The following is a 22,717-nucleotide window of genomic DNA, read 5'->3' as shown; positions in this document are numbered from 1 at the left end:
CGCCCCGTGACTGGCCGGCCGGCCAATCCTAGCGCGGCCGGCCGGAAGTGCCCGCCCCCCGCAGCCCGGGGGAAGAAGGAGAAGAAGACAGCAGCAGTATGGCGGCGCCCGCGGGGAGACCGGAGAAGTCTTCCAATAAATGTTGGAACAGGTACATTGATATTTTCACCATCCGGGCAGACACAAGACAAAAGCTGGCGAATGTGTTGGCTACCTCCTGTGTGCACGTTGGAGGGCTCACTGTTAGGGCTGTTTAAGCACTCGAAATTTGCAAAAGCTGCAAAAACAGTCATTAATTTGGCACTGCTGATAGCTCACACATTTATAGTCATGTATTGGAAAGCGCAGACGTTGCCAGGCAAAATCCCCTGGTGCGTAGCGACGCTCGAGTGGGGGCTGGCATTTGGGCGGGAAGAAGCTCGCATACAGCACAAATACCCCGCAGCAGTGGACTGGAAGGTGCTGATAATTGAGTTGCGGTTCTCCCCTGCCAGGGACTGGCCTGTGATGGCTCCCTTTGTGTCGTGTTCTGTGCGGCGGCTGCCTTTGTGAGGAACAGCTGACTGCAGCATTGTACTCGCTGCTGTATCCCACTGTACATAACACGGCACCTTTCCTCTCACATATCCTGCTGTGCGTGTGTTCTTTGTGTATAACTCTTGCTGTTTTGTGTCGTATTGTGCGAACCGGGCGCCATTGCCGTCTGACGGATGCACAGCATGATGGTAAACTACATCTTAAAATCGTACACGTACAGAAACCGACCAGGTTGTGTCTTCCCCAGATGAAGGGGTGGCGCTTGCTTCTCCATATGTTTTTTGTCTATCAATGCTGTTTTATCCAAGAGCTGATGGCAGAGGGAACGTGCCAGCGCTGTTGTGGGGTTGTAGCAGGCATTGCCAATCTGGTGAGTAGCTCCAGTGCCCAGATGTTGGCTTTCTGTTGCTTTTGTTCGCTCGGCATCACCAGACATTTATCAGTGGCTTCATCTTGAGAGTGCCTTTAGAGTTGGTGTGAAGCCAGCTCCTGACGTCATCTGCTTGGAATGAGTCCTGCCCCCTCACCTCTAGAAAAGGCGCCAAGCATTTTGAACTCCTGACTCTACCCCAAACCCCCTCTCAATCCCGTGCTATCTCGCTTTTTTTCTCATTCTCCCTCTCACTCTTTCTCCCCCGCATTCTCTCTCCTCTATCCTCGTCTCTCTCTGTTTCTTATTCTCCTTCCCTCTCTTTTTCTCTCTCCCCTTTCGCTCTCCGTCCTTCTCCCCTTCCTCTCTTTTTATTCTCGGCTCCCCTCTCTCTCCATTTCTCACTTTCTCTCTTTTTTCCCAGGTACTGCGAAGGTGAGCTGCTGAGTCTCAGCCGCGTCTTAAGGTCGAATTCTGCTGACTCGGTAAACCTGTACACAGGCATCTTCCCACCAGGCTTTGTGAAAGGCAAAGCTGGTCCATGTGCACCGGGCTGTGCTGTGTGCAGGGGTAGTGGAAGCAATTACTGCAAACATGGCCTCATGTGTACCTTCCGTGCCCCTGGCATTCTTGCGGCTACTTAAAGCCTCCCTGGGGGTGGGAGATGGGGGGTACTTTCCAGGGGTTACATAGGTGAACACAGCATTCGCCTTTTAAGAAATGCAGCGCTGCCCTGTTGTGAATAGGGGGACAGATGGTCAAAGAGAGGTGCTTTACTTTAGCACCCAGTGGTTTAGGCGCCCAGTGCTGAGCATGGGCAGAAGCTGCAGCGTGAATGGCTGAATGTAGTCAGTAGGGTTGTCATTAGTGCAATTTACCAGTGCTGGGGGGAAGGGGGCAGCACTGCCCCAGGAGACAGAACGGTCGCGTAGCTAAAGTAGAAAGACTCAGACAGAGAACAGTCGGCATCCGAGGGCATGCCCATCCAGGGCAGAGACTGTGAAAGTAGCTCTGAGAGGTGGGCTCCAATGCTTTAGGCGCTAAATGACCTTGGGACGCAGCAGCCCGGCCTGTGAATTCCCACCCAAGACTTGCGTTGTCTTAAATGCTCGCGGCAGAGCTATGTGTAACCAGCCGGACACAGCCAACATTCAGTGCACCAAGTCCTAAAATGGTGGCGTTTGGTTTCAGTCTCAGCCCCACCGGGGTGAACAGCGCTGCTGTCCCCTCCACTACCCCTGTGACCTCCGTCCGTCGTGCATTTCACACGGTGCTGGGTAAGGCTACTTACCCCGCTTACTGTTTGCACCTTTCGACCCAGGATCAGATGCGCTGACACCTCCCCCCCACCCAGTCACTGAATGCTTACTGTGTCTTAATGCCACTGCACGTTTGCACCCATAATGAGGCCTAATTTGTTTGTGTGGTTTTTTTAAATACAAATCGAATGCTTTGTCATTTCAATTTGTTTTGACTAATTTTTATCCTTACAGTCCATTATGGTTCCTTCTCATTCCTCAAAAATATGAGCTCAAATCATTTTCAGCCTGCATTAGATTCATATTTTACATATAGTCCTTCTACTGAATCTGCATACAAACTCCCGTAGATCCAAGTGTATCAACATGTCGTGCTGCTATCGGACTCAACCCAAACAATAAATCATGTACATCAGTGTGCGTTAGGTCGGCTTCATAGCACCCACTGCGGCTCCTCCCAAAATTCTTTTCTATTGAAGAGTGTGTTCAGAAGAATACATTGGTTTATGTGCGTATCATGCATCCGCAGGAGCTTCTGCTGCATTACCTATCAAGAACTCCCAGCTCTGAAACCTCCTCAAAAGGGCCCCCTCCCATAGCCCCAAACCCCACCCTGGCCCTTGGTTTATGGCCTCTAGTAGGTTCGTGCCCTGGAGTCCTCTAAACCCAGCCTTGAATCAGCGACTCCCGCTCCTCCTCTATTGTTTTCCCGTCCTCTTTCCTGCCTGCATCCCCTCCCTTCTCTTTCTCAGTACAGACCTGCTGCGTTTCAGCCCCCCCTCTTCATATTCTCTGTCAGGCACCCCTTTGTTCTTCATTTTAGAAAGTTCTAGAAGTTAGAATGAATTAACATTTTACAAGACAAGGAGTGATGTCACACAACCTTTAACCTCAATGGCAAGGAATTGACATCATTTAAATGATAACATTTAAATGTCGAATTATTAGAATAACAAGGTAGTCAAGGCTGGCAGAGTTTGTGGAGCAGCATCCCGATGCATCGAAGCAGCTCTCCCCGTTTAATGGAGGACTTCAGAGGGGCTCCCTTAGAGGTGCTGTTGCCCCCAGTAACTTCTGGAGCTCCGGGGGTTCACCCTGCACACAGCAGAGCTTGTGCTCGAGTACTTATCAGCAAGAATGACATCTAGCCTTCTGCCACCAGTTCTACCTTCTATTAGCTGCTTTTCTGTGCTTGGCAGTGGTGTATGGATGGGGGTTCCTGTAACTTGATGAAAGCCTAAATAGCTTTGTGTGTTTAGAACTCTTGTTGTGTCCTTCTGCCCTGTCTGCCTCGTGATTTGTGCCATTCTGGCCTCCGTTACAATCATCCCGCCCCCCCCCCCTCGTTTTTGTGTCCTTCTTTCCTCTGTCTGCCTGTTTTTTTGTGCCAATCTGCCCTCAGTTATAATTGTTTCCCCTCGTTTTTGTGTCCTTCTGCCCTCTGTCTGCCTGGTGTTTTGTGCCGTTCCTCCACTTGAACTGAGCCCTTTAAAATAAGGCCATGCTCCAAAAAGTACCGCAGCCCCCTGCCCTGAACCATAAAAAACTGCCCCCTACCTCCGTGAAGTACTCTGACTCTGCTCCCTACCCTCCCTTGGCGCCTAAAACTGTCCCCTGCCATGCACCCTACAAAGCCTCGACTTCGTAAACTGTCCCTTCTCTGTGTGCTTCGAGGCCGTAAAATGTAAGCCTAGGCACAAATGTCTCACTGGGAAAGGCCCGGCCTATTTGGCCAACAAATTCATCCCGTATGTTCCCACACGATCTCTCAGGTCTAGCGAACAGGCTCTGTTATGCGTACCTATGGCTAGGAAGGCAAGACAGGGGTCTAGAGCTTTATCTGTGGCAGGTCCAACATTGTGGAATGGCCTTCCCTTATCTATCAGATAGTGCAGGGAACACCTTCCTTTTAGGAAAAAATTGAAAACCTTTCTCTTTCAGAAATAGAATTCCACTCCGAGGTTAGGACAATACACAGCTAGTGTCTCTTTTGTTCGCTGAAGGTGCTAAAAGGCGCGGAGATACTCCTTCGGGAGTCGATTCGTAGCGCGGTACAAACTTGTTAATAAATAAATAAATGGTTGGATTTGTGGGGTAAAGTTTTATTTAATGTGATTTTATGTAGCGCGAACTTTACCCAAAGGTGTCAGAGCGGTTTACATAAGAACCAGTTGCCAAACCTAAGGACTTTGATTTACATGCGTTAAGTAAAAGATACAAACAGGAAAACAATTGAAATGTAGTCACACAAAGAAGAGACTGTTGATTCTTGTTATATTTCTATATACATATGGAAGGGATATGAATAGATGTACTGCAAGAGTCACATAGGAATGTTAGAGTAGAAAGGTCTACTGCATATACTAGTGAATACAGTCATCTCTATATACAGAAAAAATCAGTTATATTTAGAGGGGTCGGAGTGGGACACAGTGGGTGGATGGATGGATGCATGATGGATGGATGTATGCATGATGTATGGGTGGATGCATGGATGGGTTGTTGGTTGGATGGGTTGGTGGATTGCATACATTGTTGAGGGATTGGCTGTATATATGCATCTATCCATCCACCCATCCATGCATCTATCCATACACCCATCTATGCATGCACCCATGCATGCATCCACCAACTCATCCATGCAAGCATTACAACAAGAGCCCGCAGCTCTCCTTCGTCTCGCCCCCCCCTTCCCTGAGCCCGCAGCTCTCCTTCGTCTCTCCTCGCCCCCCTTCCCTGTGCCCTGCCCTGCTATTGTAAATGACAATGCCATTTATTTATGTAAAAAAAACATAAATAAAAAAAATGTCAAGAGCAATGCCAATAGCTCTAACTTTAACAAAGGCAAAACCATTGCATTGTAAATGCTTGTTTACTCTGGAGATCGGCCCCCAGGAGTGTAAATCCTGGGTGTCAGCTTTCCCTGTATCTCTCCTCAAATCTCGAAGCTTGAACTTTGTGAACCCTCTATATGCGAACAGCTGTGTCAGAGGGAAGCGCACTCCCCTACAGCTGTGGGGATGGGGAAGCATGCGGGCAGTTATGCTGCACTCCTGTTTAAGGTAAGCCATGTTTAGTGTGAACCCCCCCCCGTCTTTACTGGAAAGCACGTATTTCAGTCCTAAGTGCCCCTCAGCACATGTATCTCTTTCCGCCCCGCCCTCTCCCTCCGACACACAATGGCCGCCTCTTCAGCATGACCCTCCCAGGGACGGGCAGCTCCGTTCCTGAAAACGGTGCACACCACAGGGAGCATGGAAGGCCCAAGGCATTCACTCTCAGAGCGAGGGGCCGGATTACAGGTGCAGCATCTCAGCAATAGGTTCAGCAGCCTCGTTTGAGGGCAAAATGAGAGGCAGGTGTCGTGCACCTGTCATGCACAGAGAGATGTATGTATGTTAAACATTATATGTATAGTTGTAAACATGAGGCATGCAGCGGGTGCACACACTATGTAAAGAGGCAGGTAGGTCTAACACACACTCTGTATAGAGTAGGCGCAGAGCACACAGAGTGCACAGTGCTTAACTGTAAAATCTTAAATGTCAGGGCCCTCCTGAGGAGGCCACTGCAGATTGCCCCACCTATTGCCCCTGCCAGCACTGCCAATAAAAGCATCAGCACAACTGTGTGAAGATCAGCTGCTGTGTTTTATTGACAACTCCTGTTTCTTCCATTGAGACTCCTTTCTATCCTCCTAACGCTATGCTTTAAACTACTACACACATAACAATTACAATTCGAACATAAAGGCACAACATATCCCATACAGACACTCAATAAGACATAGCTAAATACAATACCATTAGCAAAGCAGATGGCTTTAACTTAAACAAAGGTAAGACCTATTGCATTTCTAATAATGGTTATTTTTGCTTGCTTCTTCTATGTGAACTCAGTCCACTGTCAATACGCTGCTGACAGGGATGAGCCTGAAGTGAAGCCCCCAACCTCAGTGAGGCTAGTGACAGCAGAGACAAGTGATCACCGATATGTTCACTGAGAAGAATTTGAGGAAAAATTTATACTAATCTGCACACTGCTTCAGCAATTTTCATCAAAACATAACATATGAGGGCTCACGGATTCGGGACATTGTTACTGGAAAAGAAAAGGTCACTGTAAGAGGAGGAAGCTTAGTTTTAGGAGAGCTGATGAAGGCTTTCAGAAATCAAAATACCATCGATCAAATCGGAAACAATTTATTTATGTTGAATGAGAGATAGGTCATTCTTACTCTGTACTTGGACAAGCTTCCAAACCCTTAGCCGGAGAATGCACCAACTGAATAGGACTGCGTGTGGAGTCTGTGATGTCTTGAATTACAACTCCATCAGTTTCTCCACTGCTGTCATGGTTCACACCGAGCTCTAGCTGCAGAAAAAGTATTAGGCAAATACACAAATAGATCAGACATTAGACTAGGTTTACTACTAGCAGCACTTTCAAACCAGATTTAAAGGTTTTGTCTCAAGAAAATGAAATGATGTTAGCACGCAAATATTAGTTAAGCTGCATGCCTAACCTAGTACATAAGCTTAGCCAATAACTCTCATGCACATTGCTCATAGGAGATTGACACTGTGATAGCTCTCCTCCTAGCATCAGTATGTGAAAAAAGCAAGTGTCTTGGCCTAAGCAATAGCCTGGGCAAACAGCACATCTTGCTCGTGCAAAGATCTCTACAGACTCCACCCTTCTCTGCTGAGGAGGTAGGGATATACAGCAGCTAGGACATATGGCTATCCTTCGGACGATACCACTTACTAATGGGTGTCAACCAAACCACAGGGCAACACCTGGAGCACCATCAGGCATTACTCAGGTGCATCGGGAGGGAGATGACTAGCGTGTTATTGGGGTAGCGAGAGGTGATGGATGTGAATATTTGAGTGGGGATGCGACCATCCTTTGGAAGAAACGATCTGTTAGAGGAGTCTGTTGACTGCGGAGGAGCCGTGGTCACAGAAGCCCCTGTCACTACTAAGTGCGACAGTAACCACCACTGTGCGGGACGCACACATCGTTTGGAAGGGACAATCTGTCCAAGGAGACTGCTAGCCGAGTAGGGGCGTGGTCACAGAAGACCCTGGTGCTATAAAGCAAGACCTTCAACACGGCTATCACAGCGCTGACCTTGTGATACACCCTCAAATGTGACAAAGCGTCATACATCAATAAGACAACCTAAACAGAGACTAAAAACTCAAAATCAATGTGGAGTAATCAGGCTACTGCCTCGGTTTCCAAAAACTCACCACTGTCCGAAGGAATCTGATAGACGGAAACAAGACACAGACGCAGGCTGTGTAGGCCGCACTTGGGCCATGGGTAGGCCCGCCCCTCCACATTAGTCGGAGCCCAGAGGAGGCTGGGCCCCAACATCAAGGTACACTGTGTGTGTTTGGTTTGTCTGACCCCTAGTGTCTCAATTAAAAAGCTCTAACTTGGACCTGGTTACATCTAATCAATTTGGGTTTCTCCAGGCGTTTACAGTGGACCAGTGCTTAAACTTAAACCGATTCTTTGGCAAATACACCTTTGCAAAGCGCTATCCACAGTAGCTGGCCTTTATGGATCTGTCAACTGCCTTTGGTTGAGTCAACAGAACAAAGCTCTGGTTGATGATTCTAGATTTATGGGTGGAGCTGGCATTAGTAAACTTCCTGCACTCCTTGCACGTAAACCTGGCAGCGAGGGTCTGGTATGGCATGACAGGTGAATTGTGTTGATACATTTCTCTTTGCTCATGGGGTGCACCAAGGTTGTATCCTTGCCCCACTTCTCTATCTATACCAACAATCTTGCCAACCTTGGATAAAGCCACCAGAGACATTTCGATCATTAAGCGAGCTTCTGTGCCAGCACTGCTTTAAGCAGATGATGTGGTGCTTATGGCACGGAGCCTAAGGGCCTTGCGATTGTTGGTGAAATCCTTTATATCTTTTATGAGTGAACTGGGCCAGATCACTAACTATGGAAAATCCCATATTATGGCATGTGGGCCAGGTGAGAAACCTATGACCAAATTAATGACCGGGGGGGGCCACTGGGAAGCGTGAACAGTTTTAATTGCTTGGGGATCACTTTTAGTGTTGAGGGGTCTAGGCACTCGCAGGTCAGAAACTTAGGAAAATCCAGAGGACCCTTATTAGTTTACCAGGCTTAAATTATTAATGCCAAATGTTCTCTTTTGTGGTAGTGTGGGCGAGCACTTTAAAACTGCATGCCAATACGAGGAGTAAAGCGTATCCCAACAGTGCAAGAGAGTCTACAAAACAGAAAAGGGCATGGACCATGATGGTTCGCCTTCTTGGTCCTTGATAACGGGATCAGGATACAAACACCTTGACTGGGACCAGCAGAAAGATGGTCCTCCTGCCTGGTGCTTTTACCTTAGCATGGGTCATTTGCATCATTTGCAAATAGCTGATTAGGGTGATCTATAGACATACTCTAGGATAGCTGCACCTGGGCATGATTATTTAGTGTTAGTTACCATCAATGAAGATCCCACAATGGAAGAATAGTTTTTCATAAAGTCATAATAAATGATTGATAGAAAAAAAAAATCTATCTAATCGATTAGCACCATTGTCCATCCACAGCACTAGGATACCAACCAAATCAACATAAGAAATTTAGACAAAATATGTGTGGACATGAAAAATCAGCTAAATAATAAAAATAAATACCAAAAGAGGCAGCACAGATACTCTGCGAACTAAGTGGGTGTAAAGTAAACAACCGATTACTGATCTTCCTTTAAAAATAAATATTACATTAAGCATCACAAAATATAACATGTTTTGTAAAGCGCTTATTCATTGAGCGGCAATTTTTTTAATGCTAACCAACATTTGCTTATTGTTCCCCAACTTAATGGTACTCATGTTGATTACCTGGGAAGGATGAACATCTGACTGACCCCTTTTACTGGCATTCAGACCTACCATTATGCGGTCAAACATAGATTGATGCAGTTTCTAAAACGATTGCTGATTTGCATTCCTGGTTCTGAATCGTAGTGATGTTTATTGAAGTCAAAACACTAGAATAAGTCTCCACTGCGTGAGGAGAATTATTCTAACGTTTGTGTCTATCAATGAAGATCCTTTGATGCAGAAGTATTCATTGAATATGCCACCAGACCCAGCCAAGTCTTCCTAAACAGTCTATAAAAGTGAAGCAAGCATCTTACCGGTGGTCTATTTTCAACAGGAATGTGTAGGTAGTGACGGCTATATTTATTTGAAGACGTGGAATTAGTTGCATCCAACAATGGTCTGTAAACGAAGAGAATTCAGATTTATACTAAATTGAAACAATGGCGATTTCAGTAAATCTATTATGCACAAATAAAATAATTTTGTATTACAAGTATTTTATGTATGATGCGGCTTGCTTCTTTAAATAGTCAGGTGGTTATTCACCAGCTCATTCTTCGGCATCATAGACATTGTTACCAGACCTGGGCTTTGGGTGAAAGTTTAAACCCCCTCGATAGTGTAGTCTTGGTGTGAAAGTATGGATCGAATTAGAGGGACACACGTATTCATTATTTGAATGTGAAAACCCCAAGGTTGTACACATTGTACATAATGACATGACCATCATGTGAGGACCTCCTTATAAACCAGGTCAACGTCCTAGGTTAGATCTATGCCGTTCACCATTCATCTGTTACCAGTAACTATTTGCTGGCCTATATATTACCACGATATCAGTGCTCTGTCTCGCTGAAGGACAACTGCTGAGCACAAACTTTATTGTTTGCTTTAATAAACCAACACTGTTGCTTACATATATTTACTATGTTCTTTACCATAGCATATTTTTTTCTTTCTTCCATTGTCCACTCTCCAAAGCAGGGAGTTCCCTCAGGCACCCTACTGGACGGTTAGCACATACAGTTTATTTACCAAAAAAAGCAAATCTATATTTATTTTTTATTCATGTATTTAGAAAGGCGAATTTCAGAGTTGAATTACTTATACTACATAATACTGAATCAAATTCACTCGAGACAGATTACATTTCAACATATTACATTCTGACTAGTCTTCTCAAACAATGTATTTTATTTTAAAAATGACATTGACAAAAAGCAACGTTTTTCTTTGCTTTCCAAACGGTGAACTGCAGATTAATAATAATACTTTAGAAAGAAAACTATTTACGAAACCTAGATCTGTTATTAGCATATTCTATTTTAGGACTGGAGGCGCCGATTATGCTCTTCTTCCTTAACTTTATTTTAACAGCGGTCATAACCAGTACAATGAGAAAAGGGATAATGTTACTTACCCAGGAAGCATCTGTTCTTGGTATGTAGAGCTGTAGATTCATATGCTTTGCATACTCCTTCCATCGAGTGTTGGGTCCCGATGTTTGCAAGTTGTTTTTCTTCGAAGAAGTCTTTGCTGTCACGAGGTAGGTGACTCCTTGTGGTTCCGTGGTCCGAATTGGGTTCGATAGTTCCGAAACCCGATTTATGAAGATCGTCGGAAATGGACGATTTTGGTCTTTACAGACCGCAAATGGCGAGTGTAACGTGTCTGAGTGTTTTCGTATGAATCAATATAGGAGAACACTCTGCATTTGAGGATTTAGTTTGAACCCTCGGGTTCCATTTTGTATGTGGCAGCCATCTTGTATGGTTGCCCTAACATAGGCCCTATGATTGTGGCCGAACGAGTCCTTGACACGTATGCCTTAGTTGACTTCTGGTTGACCTGGCCGAACTGACTTCTCGCCTGGGGCGAACCCCGCTGTGCCAGTTCCTTGTTCAGCAGCTGGCCTGATAAAGATCAAAGAGCAGGACATGCCCTGACTTTATGGCACACTGTTCCCACTCCTCTATCTCCTTTCCATCTGTTTCTGCCTTTCCTTTACGACATGTTCTTCGATCTGGGTTGAAGGTTTTATGGTGGGTTTGTCCGGCCTGATCAAACAGGAAACTTCGCATATGTGCGATTGTTTTGGTGGGCTGGACAACGGAAAGTGGGATTAACTTTGACTGTCGTGATTCGCTACTTTTTGAAATGCTACTTGTCCATTGGTCAGTTTTGTATGCACCAAATGTAAATTGTGATGTTGCCAGAGGCGTCATTTTCGGCATAAAAGACCGAGTTTTGTTCATTGAGGTGGTGCAGTCTCTGTCGAACTACCCGTGTGTACTTCGTAGACCTCTGTCCCTGGTTGCAACCAATAAACTTTGGTCTTTGACGTCATCAAGAAGTATCCCGTGTCTCTGTTTGCCAGAACATGGGAATCCGGGGTCTTTGGGTGTTGCCCTGACACCGCTGGGTTATTGTAGTAGTATCTGTTCCGAGAAAACCCAGTACCTCAATTGGCGCCCAGCGTAGGGCGACTTCAGCGATACTGGTCCAAGCCAGAGGTTTGTGAGGAGCTTCGTGAGAAAATTCCAGAGGTTGGCCAGCCACTTCAGCGACCCCTGTATGTCGACGTGGTTCCGAAGGTCTTTGCTGCGAGGTTTCCCGCGTCCCGACGGCTACGAAGGACTGCTGCCCTGACTGTCGCCCTGTTTTGGAGCCGTAGACGTTTGTAGAGCGAGACGATTGACGGGTCTTCTGGTGACGCCATCGACAACTCAGTTAAGTATAAAGGGAGCGTCTCCTAGTTCTTAGTTTGTTTTGTATCCTTTAGTGGATAGCTTTGATTTAGTACCTGCAGGCCCCAAAGCCAAGGGATTTGTGTATTCACGAGCTTATCGATTTTAGATTACCCTGGTTGTTTGAAGCTAGACTAGTGAGCAAGATGCCTGGTTTTAGCAGTCTTAGGAATTTGTTTAGTTGTGGTACGTTGAGGGATTCCCGGTTAGAGGATTCGTGTCCGGTTCCTCCGATCGGAACTCCTACATACGAGTTGTATGTGAAACATGGAGTAGGTCCTATTAGCTACAATGAGATTTGGGTAAAATATACGAAGGATGACGGTGTCCTACAGTGGCCCCGTTATGGTAGTTTTGAGTCAGAGTCAGTTTGTAGCTGAAGCAGGGTTTGATTGGCGCTGCAAGTGAACAAAGGACCTGGATAATGTTTAGTTCTGTACAACTAACCAACAAAACTACACATAAAACAGTAAACTTTCGTTTAATAGGAAATATATTTTGACACTAGGAAGTTTGGAGTAGAGCACTCTTAGGTTTTTCATGTTGCTGAGACTGTAGAAAAGTGACAAAACTAGCTGAGAAACCAAGAATTTCTTCAAACTAGGACATTCTATAATTAACCTGCAGATCCCTTAGCTAAGGTGATAGAAAGGGCCTTACCTTTTTCTCTTAACACCCACCATGTAGTTTCGCCTCATCAAACTCAGGATGAACTGAAGAATCTGAAAAACATGAAACAAGATTTCAATAGGAGCCACAAATCAACCTAAATACAATCTAGATCAGTGGCAGATAAAAAAGCCAATGTGATAGAGCTAAAAGTGTCAGATGATCTAGCAATAATGGAAACATATTATGCTCAATATATTCTAAAGTCATACAATATTACAACATAGGTCTACAATCCTAAATGGTTGTCAGGTCTCACCCCTTTCCCGCTGTGTCAGAGAGCTCTCCAGGTCTTGAACCCAGGGCGCTGTAGTGAGTTGTTTTAACAGGGCACAGCACTGGGATCTACCCTGTTGAAACACCAAGATGTACTCAGTGGTCTGTGCCACAGGGTCCCCTTGGGTCGTGCAATGCGCTGCCATAGTGGTAGAGATTTGACAGAGAATAGTTTCCCAATAGCCAATAGTGACTGCCACCTGCGGCAGGTTCCACTAGTAGCAGTCAACTGCGGCAGGTTTCACTAGTGGCAACCACCTGTGGGAGGTTCCACTAGTGGCAGCCACCAGCGGCTGGTTCCACTAGTGGCAACCGCCTGTGGCAGGTTCCACCAGTGGCAGCCGCCTGTGGCAGGTTCCACCAGTGGCAGCCTCCCGTGGCAGGTTCCACCAGTGGCAGCCTCCCGTGGCAGGTTCCACCAGTGGCAGCCTCCCGTGGCAGGTTCCACCAGTGGCAGCCTCCCGTGGCAGGTTCCACCAGTGGCAGCCTCCCGTGGCAGGTTCCACCAGTGGCAGCCTCCCGTAGCAGGTTCCACCAGTGGCAGGTTCCACCAGTGGCAGCCGCCCGTGGCAGGTTCCACCAGTGGCAGCCGCCCGTGGCAGGTTCCACCAGTGGCAGCCGCCCGTGGCTGGTGCCACCAGTGGCAGCCGCCCGTGGCAGGTTCCACCAGTGGCAGCCGCCCGTGGCAGGTTCCACCAGTGGCAGCCGCCCGTGGCAGGTTCCACCAGTGGCAGCCGCCCGCGGCAGGTTCCACCAGTGGCAGCCGCCTGCGGCAGGTTCCACCAGTGGCAGCCGCCTGCGGCAGGTTCCACCAGTGGCAGCCGCCTGCGGCAGGTTCCACCAGTGGCAGCCGCCTGTGGCAGGTTCCACCAGTGGCAGTCGCCTGTGGCACGTTCCACCAGTGGCAGCCACCTGCGGCACGTTCCACCAGTGGCAGCCACCTGCGGCAGGTTCCACCAGTGGCAGCCACCTGCGGCAGGTTCCACCAGTGGCAGCCACCTGCGGCAGGTTCCACCAGTGGCAGCCACCTGTGGCAGGTTCCACCAGTGGCAGCCACCTGCGGCAGGTTCCACCAGTGGCAGCCACCTGCGGCACGTTCCACCAGTGGCAGCCACCTGCGGCAGGTTCCACCAGTGGCAGCCACCTGCGGCAGGTTCCACCAGTGGCAGCCACCTGCGGCAGGTTCCACCAGTGGCAGCCACCTGCGGCAGGTTCCACCAGTGGCAGCCACCTGTGGCAGGTTCCACCAGTGGCAGCCACCTGTGGCAGGTTCCACCAGTGGCAGCCACCTGCGGCAGGTTCCACGAGTGGCAGCCACCTGCGGCAGGTTCCACGAGTGGCAGCCACCTGCGGCAGGTTCCACGAGTGACAGCCACCTGTGGCAGGTTCCAGTAGTGACAGCCGCCTGTGGCAGGTTCCACTTGTGGCAGCCACCTGTGTCAGGTTCCAGTAGTGGCAGTCACTTCTGGCTGATTCCTTTATTTCGTTTTTTTAAAACTGTTTCCACACTCAGTATTTAAGTTCCTGGAAGAATCACAGGTGCAAGGGGCACTTCCTTCTGCAAATATCTATAAAACTTCAAGTGCATCCCTCTGGACACCAACAGGATGTTGGTGACACCTAAACCGTGGGGGGCAAACGGGTCTCACAGGGAGAAGTGCTGCTGAGCCATTTTCTCCTAACTGTGCTTGGGCACTTGTGCACGATAGCATCCTCGACTACAGCAGGGGGTGGACATTATGATTTACATGACCAAGGTTGTGCATGCCTTGAGAAGGGAGCATCTGTGTTACTGTGAACATTTATAGTACAAGACTTGCACCTTTTGAAGAAGTGCTCTTAACTAACAACCCAGATTCTCTATAAGAGAAAGAGATTGTTAGCAACAAGACTAGATGCCAAGAGCAGAAACTATAGCATTATTTAAGACAGTTGCTCCCTTATAATAAATATTTCCCCAGCAGGGTAACAGAGCAGTGTTGCGGAGATTCTGCAACTACACAGATCTATGCGCAGGAAAACAGGACCTCTGTGTGTAGGGGCTAAGCCTTCCTACCGCCTCAGTACCAAAAATCCCGAAACTGACTAGCTATAGTGTCTCATTTGTTCTCCTACATAATCACGAAGCTACAAATGATTAGACAGCCCAGAACACAACACTCCTGACTCAGGAATCGCGGGAACAAGACGTACCCTTTCGCTCACTCACTTGTATTTGTCTACAATAAGAATAAACAGATCACTGTTATAGTTCAAACCTTTTATTTGTAACTATCGTACTCTATAATGCAGTATAGGAGCCACTACCAGCAGCAAAACGCATAAACCTAAAACTGTTAGCATTGTAACAAGTCCACAGACTGTGAGAGGGGATGTCATCTTATAAAGATCGTGGATAAAGTATCATAAGGTCTAACCACCCTCCCCTTGGGAAGAAGAAGTTTTATTATATAAAAGAAGATCTCTGGGCTTTGTCAGCAGACCCCATACCTTAGTGCCTAGATTGTAGTTTTTACATCATAGGAACAGCATAGCTCTTCTCCCTTGAAAGGTCCCTCTCCAAGTGATGTGATAAACCAACATGCAACCCCATAATATCAAAGTATGGGTTTCCAGCAGCTGCAGCTGTGTTGAATGTTTTGTCTAAGTGCTAGGGTCTGACCAGAACAGAGTAACAAGGGGCATTGTTTATCGGCCTGGCAAGTAGTGGTAAACTGCTCAGAGTCCTAAGACCAACAAAAAGATTCATGAAAAAGAGGAGGGAAGCAGGCAAAAAGTTTGGGAAAACCCTGTCGGGACTGGTAATTTATCGGCCCCCGGGGAGTGAAGTGGCCTTTAGAGCAGCGTTACCCGAGGCTATTAGCAATCTGGCTACGGGGTGCTCCAATTTTACCATCATTGGAGATTTAAATCTGCACTTTAACAACTCCAGTAGTCCCTCAGTATCCAGTTTCCTGGCAGACCTTGAGGCGTTACAGCTGAATCAGTTGGTGACGCAGCCCACACACTCAGGGGGTCACACCCTTGACCCGTTCTTTACCAACCTGACGGAAGTCTGTGTCACCAGCTACACACCCCTGGCATGGACTGATCACTATTTGATACAGTTCCACTGCCCTATCGTGGCTAGTCCATCTAAGCCAACGGTGTGTTCTGTTCCAAGAAGACGCTGGAACAAACTTAAGCTGGATGAGTTTTTTCATCTCTTATCAGCTGACCCGCTTGACTTCTCAGGTCCACCGGATCAGATGTACGACAGGTTTAGCGAATGGGTCTCCAGGGCCTTGGACACCCTCATCCCCTTGGTGACCTGTAAAACTAGATCTGGCAAGGCCAGCCCTTGGTACGACGACTCTCTGCGGGCTCTGAAGGTGTCTTGCAGGCGCGCAGAGCGGGCATGGCGCAAAGCCTATTCCAGCTCTAAGAAAGTCTTTTATCAGGCAACAGTGAAGGTGTACCATCGGGCGCTGTGTAGAACCCGTGCCGCTTTTTATGCGACACAATTCAGGAACAGTTCAAACCCGGCAAAGGCTATCTTTAAGGTATTGAAAGACCTCACTGCCAAAAAAGTTACAACATCACACCAGAGCTCTCTGGAGCACTGTGAAAAGTTGGCAGAGTTTTTCCTGGAAAAGGTGAATGCCATCTATCGAGCCTTTCCTGTGGTCGTTCCCTCTGCGATTACATCTTCTAAGCCACCACCATCTGAGGGACTATGTTCTCTACCTTTGTTAAATTCTGATAGCCTAGGCACTTTGGCTCGCAAAGTGAAGTCTGGGTCCCCTGAGGACCCACTTTGCCCTGAAGTGTTCAAGGACCTGGCGGCACATGACATCTCTCCGCTTTGTTCCTTGGTCAATGCGTCACTTACATCTGGCGTAGTTCCACTGAAGTGGAAGCGAGCCATGGTTCGTCCGATCCTGAAGAAACCTAGCCTGGATGGGAGCAAGCCGGAGAGCTATCGACCTATTTCACTCTTGCCGTGGCCGGCTAAGGTGATGGAGGCACACGTAAATGCCGCTCTCTCGGAACATCTTCGTCGAGCTGATATACTCGACGCCACGCAGAATGGGTTTAGGGCAGGGCACAGCACGGAGACGGCTCTGCTTTATATGGTGGAGCACCTTCGCTCCGTGCTTGACGCGGGACAAACGGCAGCGCTGGTGCTATTAGATCTAAGCGCTGCCTTTGACACCGTCTCGCACCCTATCCTTCTGCAGCGTTTAGAGGAGGCTGGTGTTACCGGCACTGCTCTCGACTGGTTCCGGTCGTTCTTAACCAACCGGGCCTTTAGCGTGACCGTCCCACCTTATCAGTCAAAATTCCATCCGTTGAACCTGGGCGTCCCCCAAGGCTCCTCGCTGAGTCCTACGCTGTTCAACCTGTACGTAAGGCCGCTAGCTGAGGTTGTCAAACAATGGGGTATGACCATGGTGTCATATGCCGATGACACCCAGCTAGCGGTCACGATCAGCGGGGATGCGGAAGTCGACGCTCCTAGGTTTCAACAAGGACTGAGGGCGGTCGCTAGCTGGATGACGCTCAATTGTCTCCAGCTAAACGCTAGTAAGACCGAGGTGATGGTATTTGGTAGGCAACCGGAACTGTGGGGAGAGAGATGGTGGCCGGAGGAGTTGGGTCCTGCTCCCATCCCAGTCGCCGAGCTTAAAAACCTCGGGGTCTGGTTGGACCCTTCCCTTACGTTTGCATGCCACACTAAACGCACGGCTGCTTGTTGCTTCGGCATCTTGCGTGGGCTCCGTCCTGTGCTAAAGTTCTTCGATGCCCCCACTCGACAACTCATGATCCAAGCTACCGTCATCTCCAGGCTGGATTATGCTAGTTCTTTGCTGGCCGGATTGAACGTAGCTGAGATCGGGCGCCTGCAACGGATCCAGAATGCAGCAGCGAGAGCGGTGGTAGGCCTTCCAAGATTCTGTCCTACCTCCAGCACCATACGAGCGCTGCATTGGCTCCCGGTGGCGCAGCGGATTCAGTTTAAGGTCCTCTGCGTCGCCTATAAGATCTTGAAGGGGTCCCCGGCTATGATCCTTACGACCCTCATGGCCAACTACATCCCAGTACGACCCTTAAGATCGGCAGACCTCGAATTGGCCGTGGTTCCTCGCTTTAAGCGAAGCAGGGCCGGTGGACGCTCATTTCGAGTGCGGGCCGCTGCTCTGTGGAACTCCTTACCCCCGGCAATTCGCGCTATGAGCGACTTGCTTTCTTTTCGTCGCGCCGTTAAAACATTTTTATTCCCTTAGTCGTTTTGCTTGTGCTGTTTTATTTAGTTGTGTTGTGTAGCTGCCTTGTCGGGCGCCAGGACGCTCCTTAGCTGGAGCATCTGTGCGCGTAATAAAAACCACATAACATAACATAACATAACATAACATAACCACCCTAAAGCTCACAGGTCTAACAGTAAGCTTGAAATGTTATTCTTGCCTCTCTAATAATGTCAGCTGACTCTGATGACTGGCACATGCTTCCAAGAAGGGTGGAGTCAAAGGGAGGGGGGAAAGCACCTTAGTAGACAAGAGTTTCCTCTGAAGTAATGCCTAGGCCAGAGTATTTGGAGGCACAGAGAAAGATGGTGTTAAGGTCAGAACTGCTGGCATTGCCAAAGCCGCAGGACTTGACCTGTCCTTAGGGTAGTGGTGCCCAAACTGTGCGACGCTGCACCCTGGAGGGCCATTAGGGCGTGTTTGGGGTGTCGCCCATCTCTTGGGAACCTGGAGAAGGTAGTATGTTCTGAATAAGATTTAATGCAAGACGGTTGTAAATTAATTATTTGCAGGCCAGAGTAACCCATTTTGCAGTGTCATGTGTGGGAGTTACTGAATCCCCACCCGTTGGCATTTGGATCATGGTTTTGCCCAGCGCATTACATGCTTCAATGCAATAAAGAGCCTTTGCTTTTACGGGACTGCTTCTCGTTTCCCTTGCTGATAGATTTCCTCATTGATTGGTGTCAAAGTACATCCGCCCAAACGGGATTGCTAAAAGGCTAATTGAGGAACTTAAACAAACAGGAGTGTGTGACGTACTGCTAACCAGAGTCAAATTTAAAATTTATCACAGACAGCACACTGCATATACAGTGATTGAAATCTCAATCCCCTGATCCTTCAAGGTGTAATGAAATGAAATACCTTCACCTACCTTCTGACAGGACTGCTCCATCAAAGCATCCTTGCCCATCATACACTTGTTAACGTCATAATCTGGGCGGTTTCTAATATTAATGATGAAATACCTTTTTACAGATGTAAGGATAATTGATGTTTCTTCCCTCTGCACTCACAACCCTGCGTGTCCTCTCCCCCTCCAGAGTTTTTCGTGTTCCTTTTCACTTCTGAACCCACCGTGTATGCCCACCCACTAATGTGCACCACTCGGATGGAGGAAGGTTTCAAAGAGTGATAAAAACGTATGTGTTATATTTATTTTAAATTACTCGTTTCTTAATTTATCAAAATCTCCTAATGCCAGAAAAACAGTACCTTGGTAGGCATGTGCTTTACAAATATTTAAATTATACCAGACAGTCCTCTCCTCACGGTCAGGCATCTCACACTCCGGCGGGAGCGCAGCTTTCTTTGCGCACAGCGGCAAAAACGGGCTACAATTGATAGTTTCTACGCAGGACTTGGATTTTAAAGCTGTTTCTGGTGCCGACTGGTGGAAGCTCGTCAACCTTGGCTCTGCAAAATTTAGGATTGGCTGCAGAGAACTGTCCATGCCCTTAAGTGCCCCTGTGTAGGCTGTGCGATGGGCATGTGCAGGAGTAAAGAAGGCTGCAACGCGTAGCAGAACACAGAAGAGGCACCCCGAAGGGTGACCCCCCCCCCCCCCACCGGAGGGATCGATCCACCAACTAGATGGCAGCACCTCAGAGCCACCCTAGACGTGTGAGGAAGACGCGAGAGGCGCTCCCAGGCGTGTGAGTGCTCTAGAGCCAGCCACTTGTCAGCTTGCAAGGATGCGAGTGAAAGACTCCCCTCATTTGTGAAATTCCCATCGCCGCCCTTCTACGGCTAAATAACCCTGAACCAACCACATCTCGATGAGTCTCTTATACTCGTCATTAATCTTCATGATATTTAAGGGTAGCCTTAGATTTCAGTGCCTTGTGCCCTGCAACACATTTTCAGCCTCAACTGGGTGCCCAGCAGCCTCAAATTAGTGTCATGGTGGTTGTTGGAATGGGAATGTTACCTGCATAGCAAACACATATGTACCCCTACTGTGTGTACCTGGCTGCATGTGAACCTACAATTGTGATTCTGTCTAGCTTTGGCAACATGCAGGTATTAGGGTGTACCTAATAATGTGTTCATGGTGATGCAAGGTGCAGAACATATGTTGTGACTTTGAGGGGTGCACAGTGATCGCCCTCATAGCAGACGTAGAACAACTTTCCATGTTCTGGGTAAGTTGCACAGAGAGGTGGCGGCAGCACGACTGGCTTTTGTAAATCGGTTGAGTGACTAGACATTTTTATCTGTGCCAGGGAGAGGGTAGTCAACTCACAGCTCACATGCAAATGTCTTCTTTTATGTGAACACTAGATACTTGTTCTGATATCACATGCGTGCATACAGTGCATGTATATGCAACAACTGCTTGGCACGTGTATGTTAGTGGGACTTTCGTGTGTGGTGAGAATTTTGTACTGAGACCAGTGAGATCTATGTTGGATGGCCTCTTGTTCAACACAGAACACGAAGGAGGGTTGATACAGCTTTACTTGACAGTGGGATGTATGGTATGGATTTCCTTGAATGAATGCCCTGTTAGTAAAGTGATTAGGTAATAGGTTCTTCTGGAACACGGATGTTTAGCGGATGGTAGGGGCGAAGGTGGGACTGCACTTTATGTTGTTCAAGGTGAGGAAGTTTCTAGACGGGCTTGACCTTGTCTGTCTCTAATCATTGCTACAGAAAGGCTAATAACAGCCAGGTGCACATAACTCACTTCATTGTGCCCATGTGTTATACTCCTGCTTGAAGCCAACATCGTTGCTAACTGCTTCTAGAGAAATCACCTACTACTACAATAGTTCAGTCTTTGGAAATTATGGACTCGTGTAATGCAGGAAGACTAGCAAACACCTCAAAATGCTGTTGTCCATTTGCTCTCCGAAGGAAGAGACAACCTTATTGAGGGCCAGAATAGTTAGCCAGGTCTACAAATGTATTCACGCGCTTTCCTTGTGCATCTAAGGAGCAAAAATAAACTCCCTAACCCACACCGGATGGAACTCAATTCAAAAGGCAAAAAGTCTGCTCTCCCACAAATTCCTACCCAGAAACATGTGGGAAATCTCCTCCCTTGGCTCCTTCAAAAAAAGGAACTAAATATGGCTCTTTTCTAGGGTAACTAAAATATCTGCTCCACGAGATCCTAAGGTAATGAGCCGAGTCTGGGTGTACACCACCTCCCCCCGCCCCACGGAATAAAAATAAAGTGACATAATGGGGAGCCACGTCCAAAGGCCAATAAGTCAAGGGAGCTGCAGGTCGAAAAAGTTTGAGATCGACTGCCCTAGGTGCAGACGGTTGTGCAGCCATCTTCAAAATGTCCAACATGGCTTGTCAAAGGGCCCAAACTGGGATAGGTTGGCAGAAGGAGTCTGAACACAGATTTAATTTTTTTTCAGAACTGAAATAGGCTCCAACAACAAGGAAGAGTCTGGTGTCTTGGAACAGAAACACCAAGCACCAAATTTTACCAGAAGCTGGACCATTACCAGGAGGAAGAAGAGGAGGACTCCTTCTTGTGGAAGATTTTTTTTTAAAACTGTAGGAGGGAAATGCACTGCTCTCAAATATCTTTACTGGCTCTTTTCAAGAATTTTTTTACTACTTCTACCCCGATAGTATTCAGGTGCATGGGCGCGCAAAGGTACAGGCAAGGCGTTTGGTTTGAACCCAAATACCATAGAGAAATGATTTGTAGATGTGATAAGGACATCTTCTTACCTCCCCATTGGTGGGGTTTAATCCTCGAGACCATAGGAAGTGACATTTGACCTAGTCCCTATTGAATTTCACAGAGAAATACTTTTGATAAAGACCGAAGAAAAGCGACGGACCAGCATCAATGAGATAAGAACATTAACTAACGTCAGTGTGCGACTTCACGCCATATACAACCAGATATAATCACATCTGGTGTGCGTGACGCCATGCTAAATTTGTGTGGCAACACCTGGCAGTGCTAGGGATCTCGTGCTAGGAAAGGAGTTTCTAGATTTAGTCGAGCACCTGGAACATATTCATTTGATGAGGAATCGGCAGGAAGTAGTATCCATCAGAGCTAATATTTAGAGCAGAACAGAGAGACTTTTTTTTTTTTTAAACAAAAAAAACACGAAAATGAAACAAGCTTCCAACCTAACAGAAAATGAACAACTTAACTTTCAAAGCAATTCAAAACTTCTTTTGCGAGCAACGTTCCCAGAGTAGGCAGCATTACTTTGTCATTTTGTCCAGTTCACTTTTCAGAAACTGTCAGGGGGAGATTGGTAAGCAGTATTATTGATTATCATGCACAATGTTGTCGTCTTACCTTTGACAGCAGCTTCTGCTGTTGGTTGTGCTTCCTCCTCAGTGTTGAGACTTCGTGCCAAAGAGCTTTATTTTCTCTAAGTATTGGAATATCAAAAAGGCAGAGGTCACAGGGGAATTTATTTTTTTAAATATAATACACTGTAATAATTCAAAACAACTAGCCTCAAACCACCAAAAAGAGAATGTCACCAAATCAGTAAAAAGCATTGGCCAAACCAGGTTTGAGGTGTGCTGCAGGTTTTACCAGCGTGTGTTTATGTATTGGGGAGTGATTGTTAAAGAAAGCATCTAAAAGTAGCTGCCACTTGAAAAAAAGGTTATTTATATTTTTCTAGCATTCACTTTTCATACTGATCACTGGCCAGAGAGGAGGACCTGGAAAGGTATACTAGCT

General features: G+C 47.3%; 1 protein-coding gene across 1 annotated transcript in view; it reads right to left on the bottom strand.

Moving 5' to 3' along the window:
• LOC147718436 (heat shock factor protein 3-like) overlaps window positions 1-22,717 on the bottom strand; it is a 227,264-nt gene that overhangs the window by 120,442 nt on the left and 84,105 nt on the right. The window contains exons 5-8 of the mRNA XM_086918351.1: window positions 22,322-22,397; window positions 12,461-12,522; window positions 9,368-9,452; window positions 6,404-6,540 (exon numbers count right to left, since the gene is read on the bottom strand). Of these exons, the coding sequence (XP_086774477.1) occupies window positions 6,404-6,540; window positions 9,368-9,452; window positions 12,461-12,522; window positions 22,322-22,397 (360 nt within the window). The remainder of the gene's footprint in view (window positions 1-6,403; window positions 6,541-9,367; window positions 9,453-12,460; window positions 12,523-22,321; window positions 22,398-22,717) is intronic.

This window comes from Lissotriton vulgaris, chromosome 4_1 (assembly GCF_964263255.1).
Source record: "Lissotriton vulgaris chromosome 4_1, aLisVul1.2, whole genome shotgun sequence".
In the NCBI taxonomy this organism is placed as follows: domain Eukaryota; kingdom Metazoa; phylum Chordata; class Amphibia; order Caudata; family Salamandridae; genus Lissotriton; species Lissotriton vulgaris.
The sequence above is the reverse complement of the archived record's forward strand: the minus strand, read 5'-3'. Positions and strand labels throughout refer to the sequence as shown.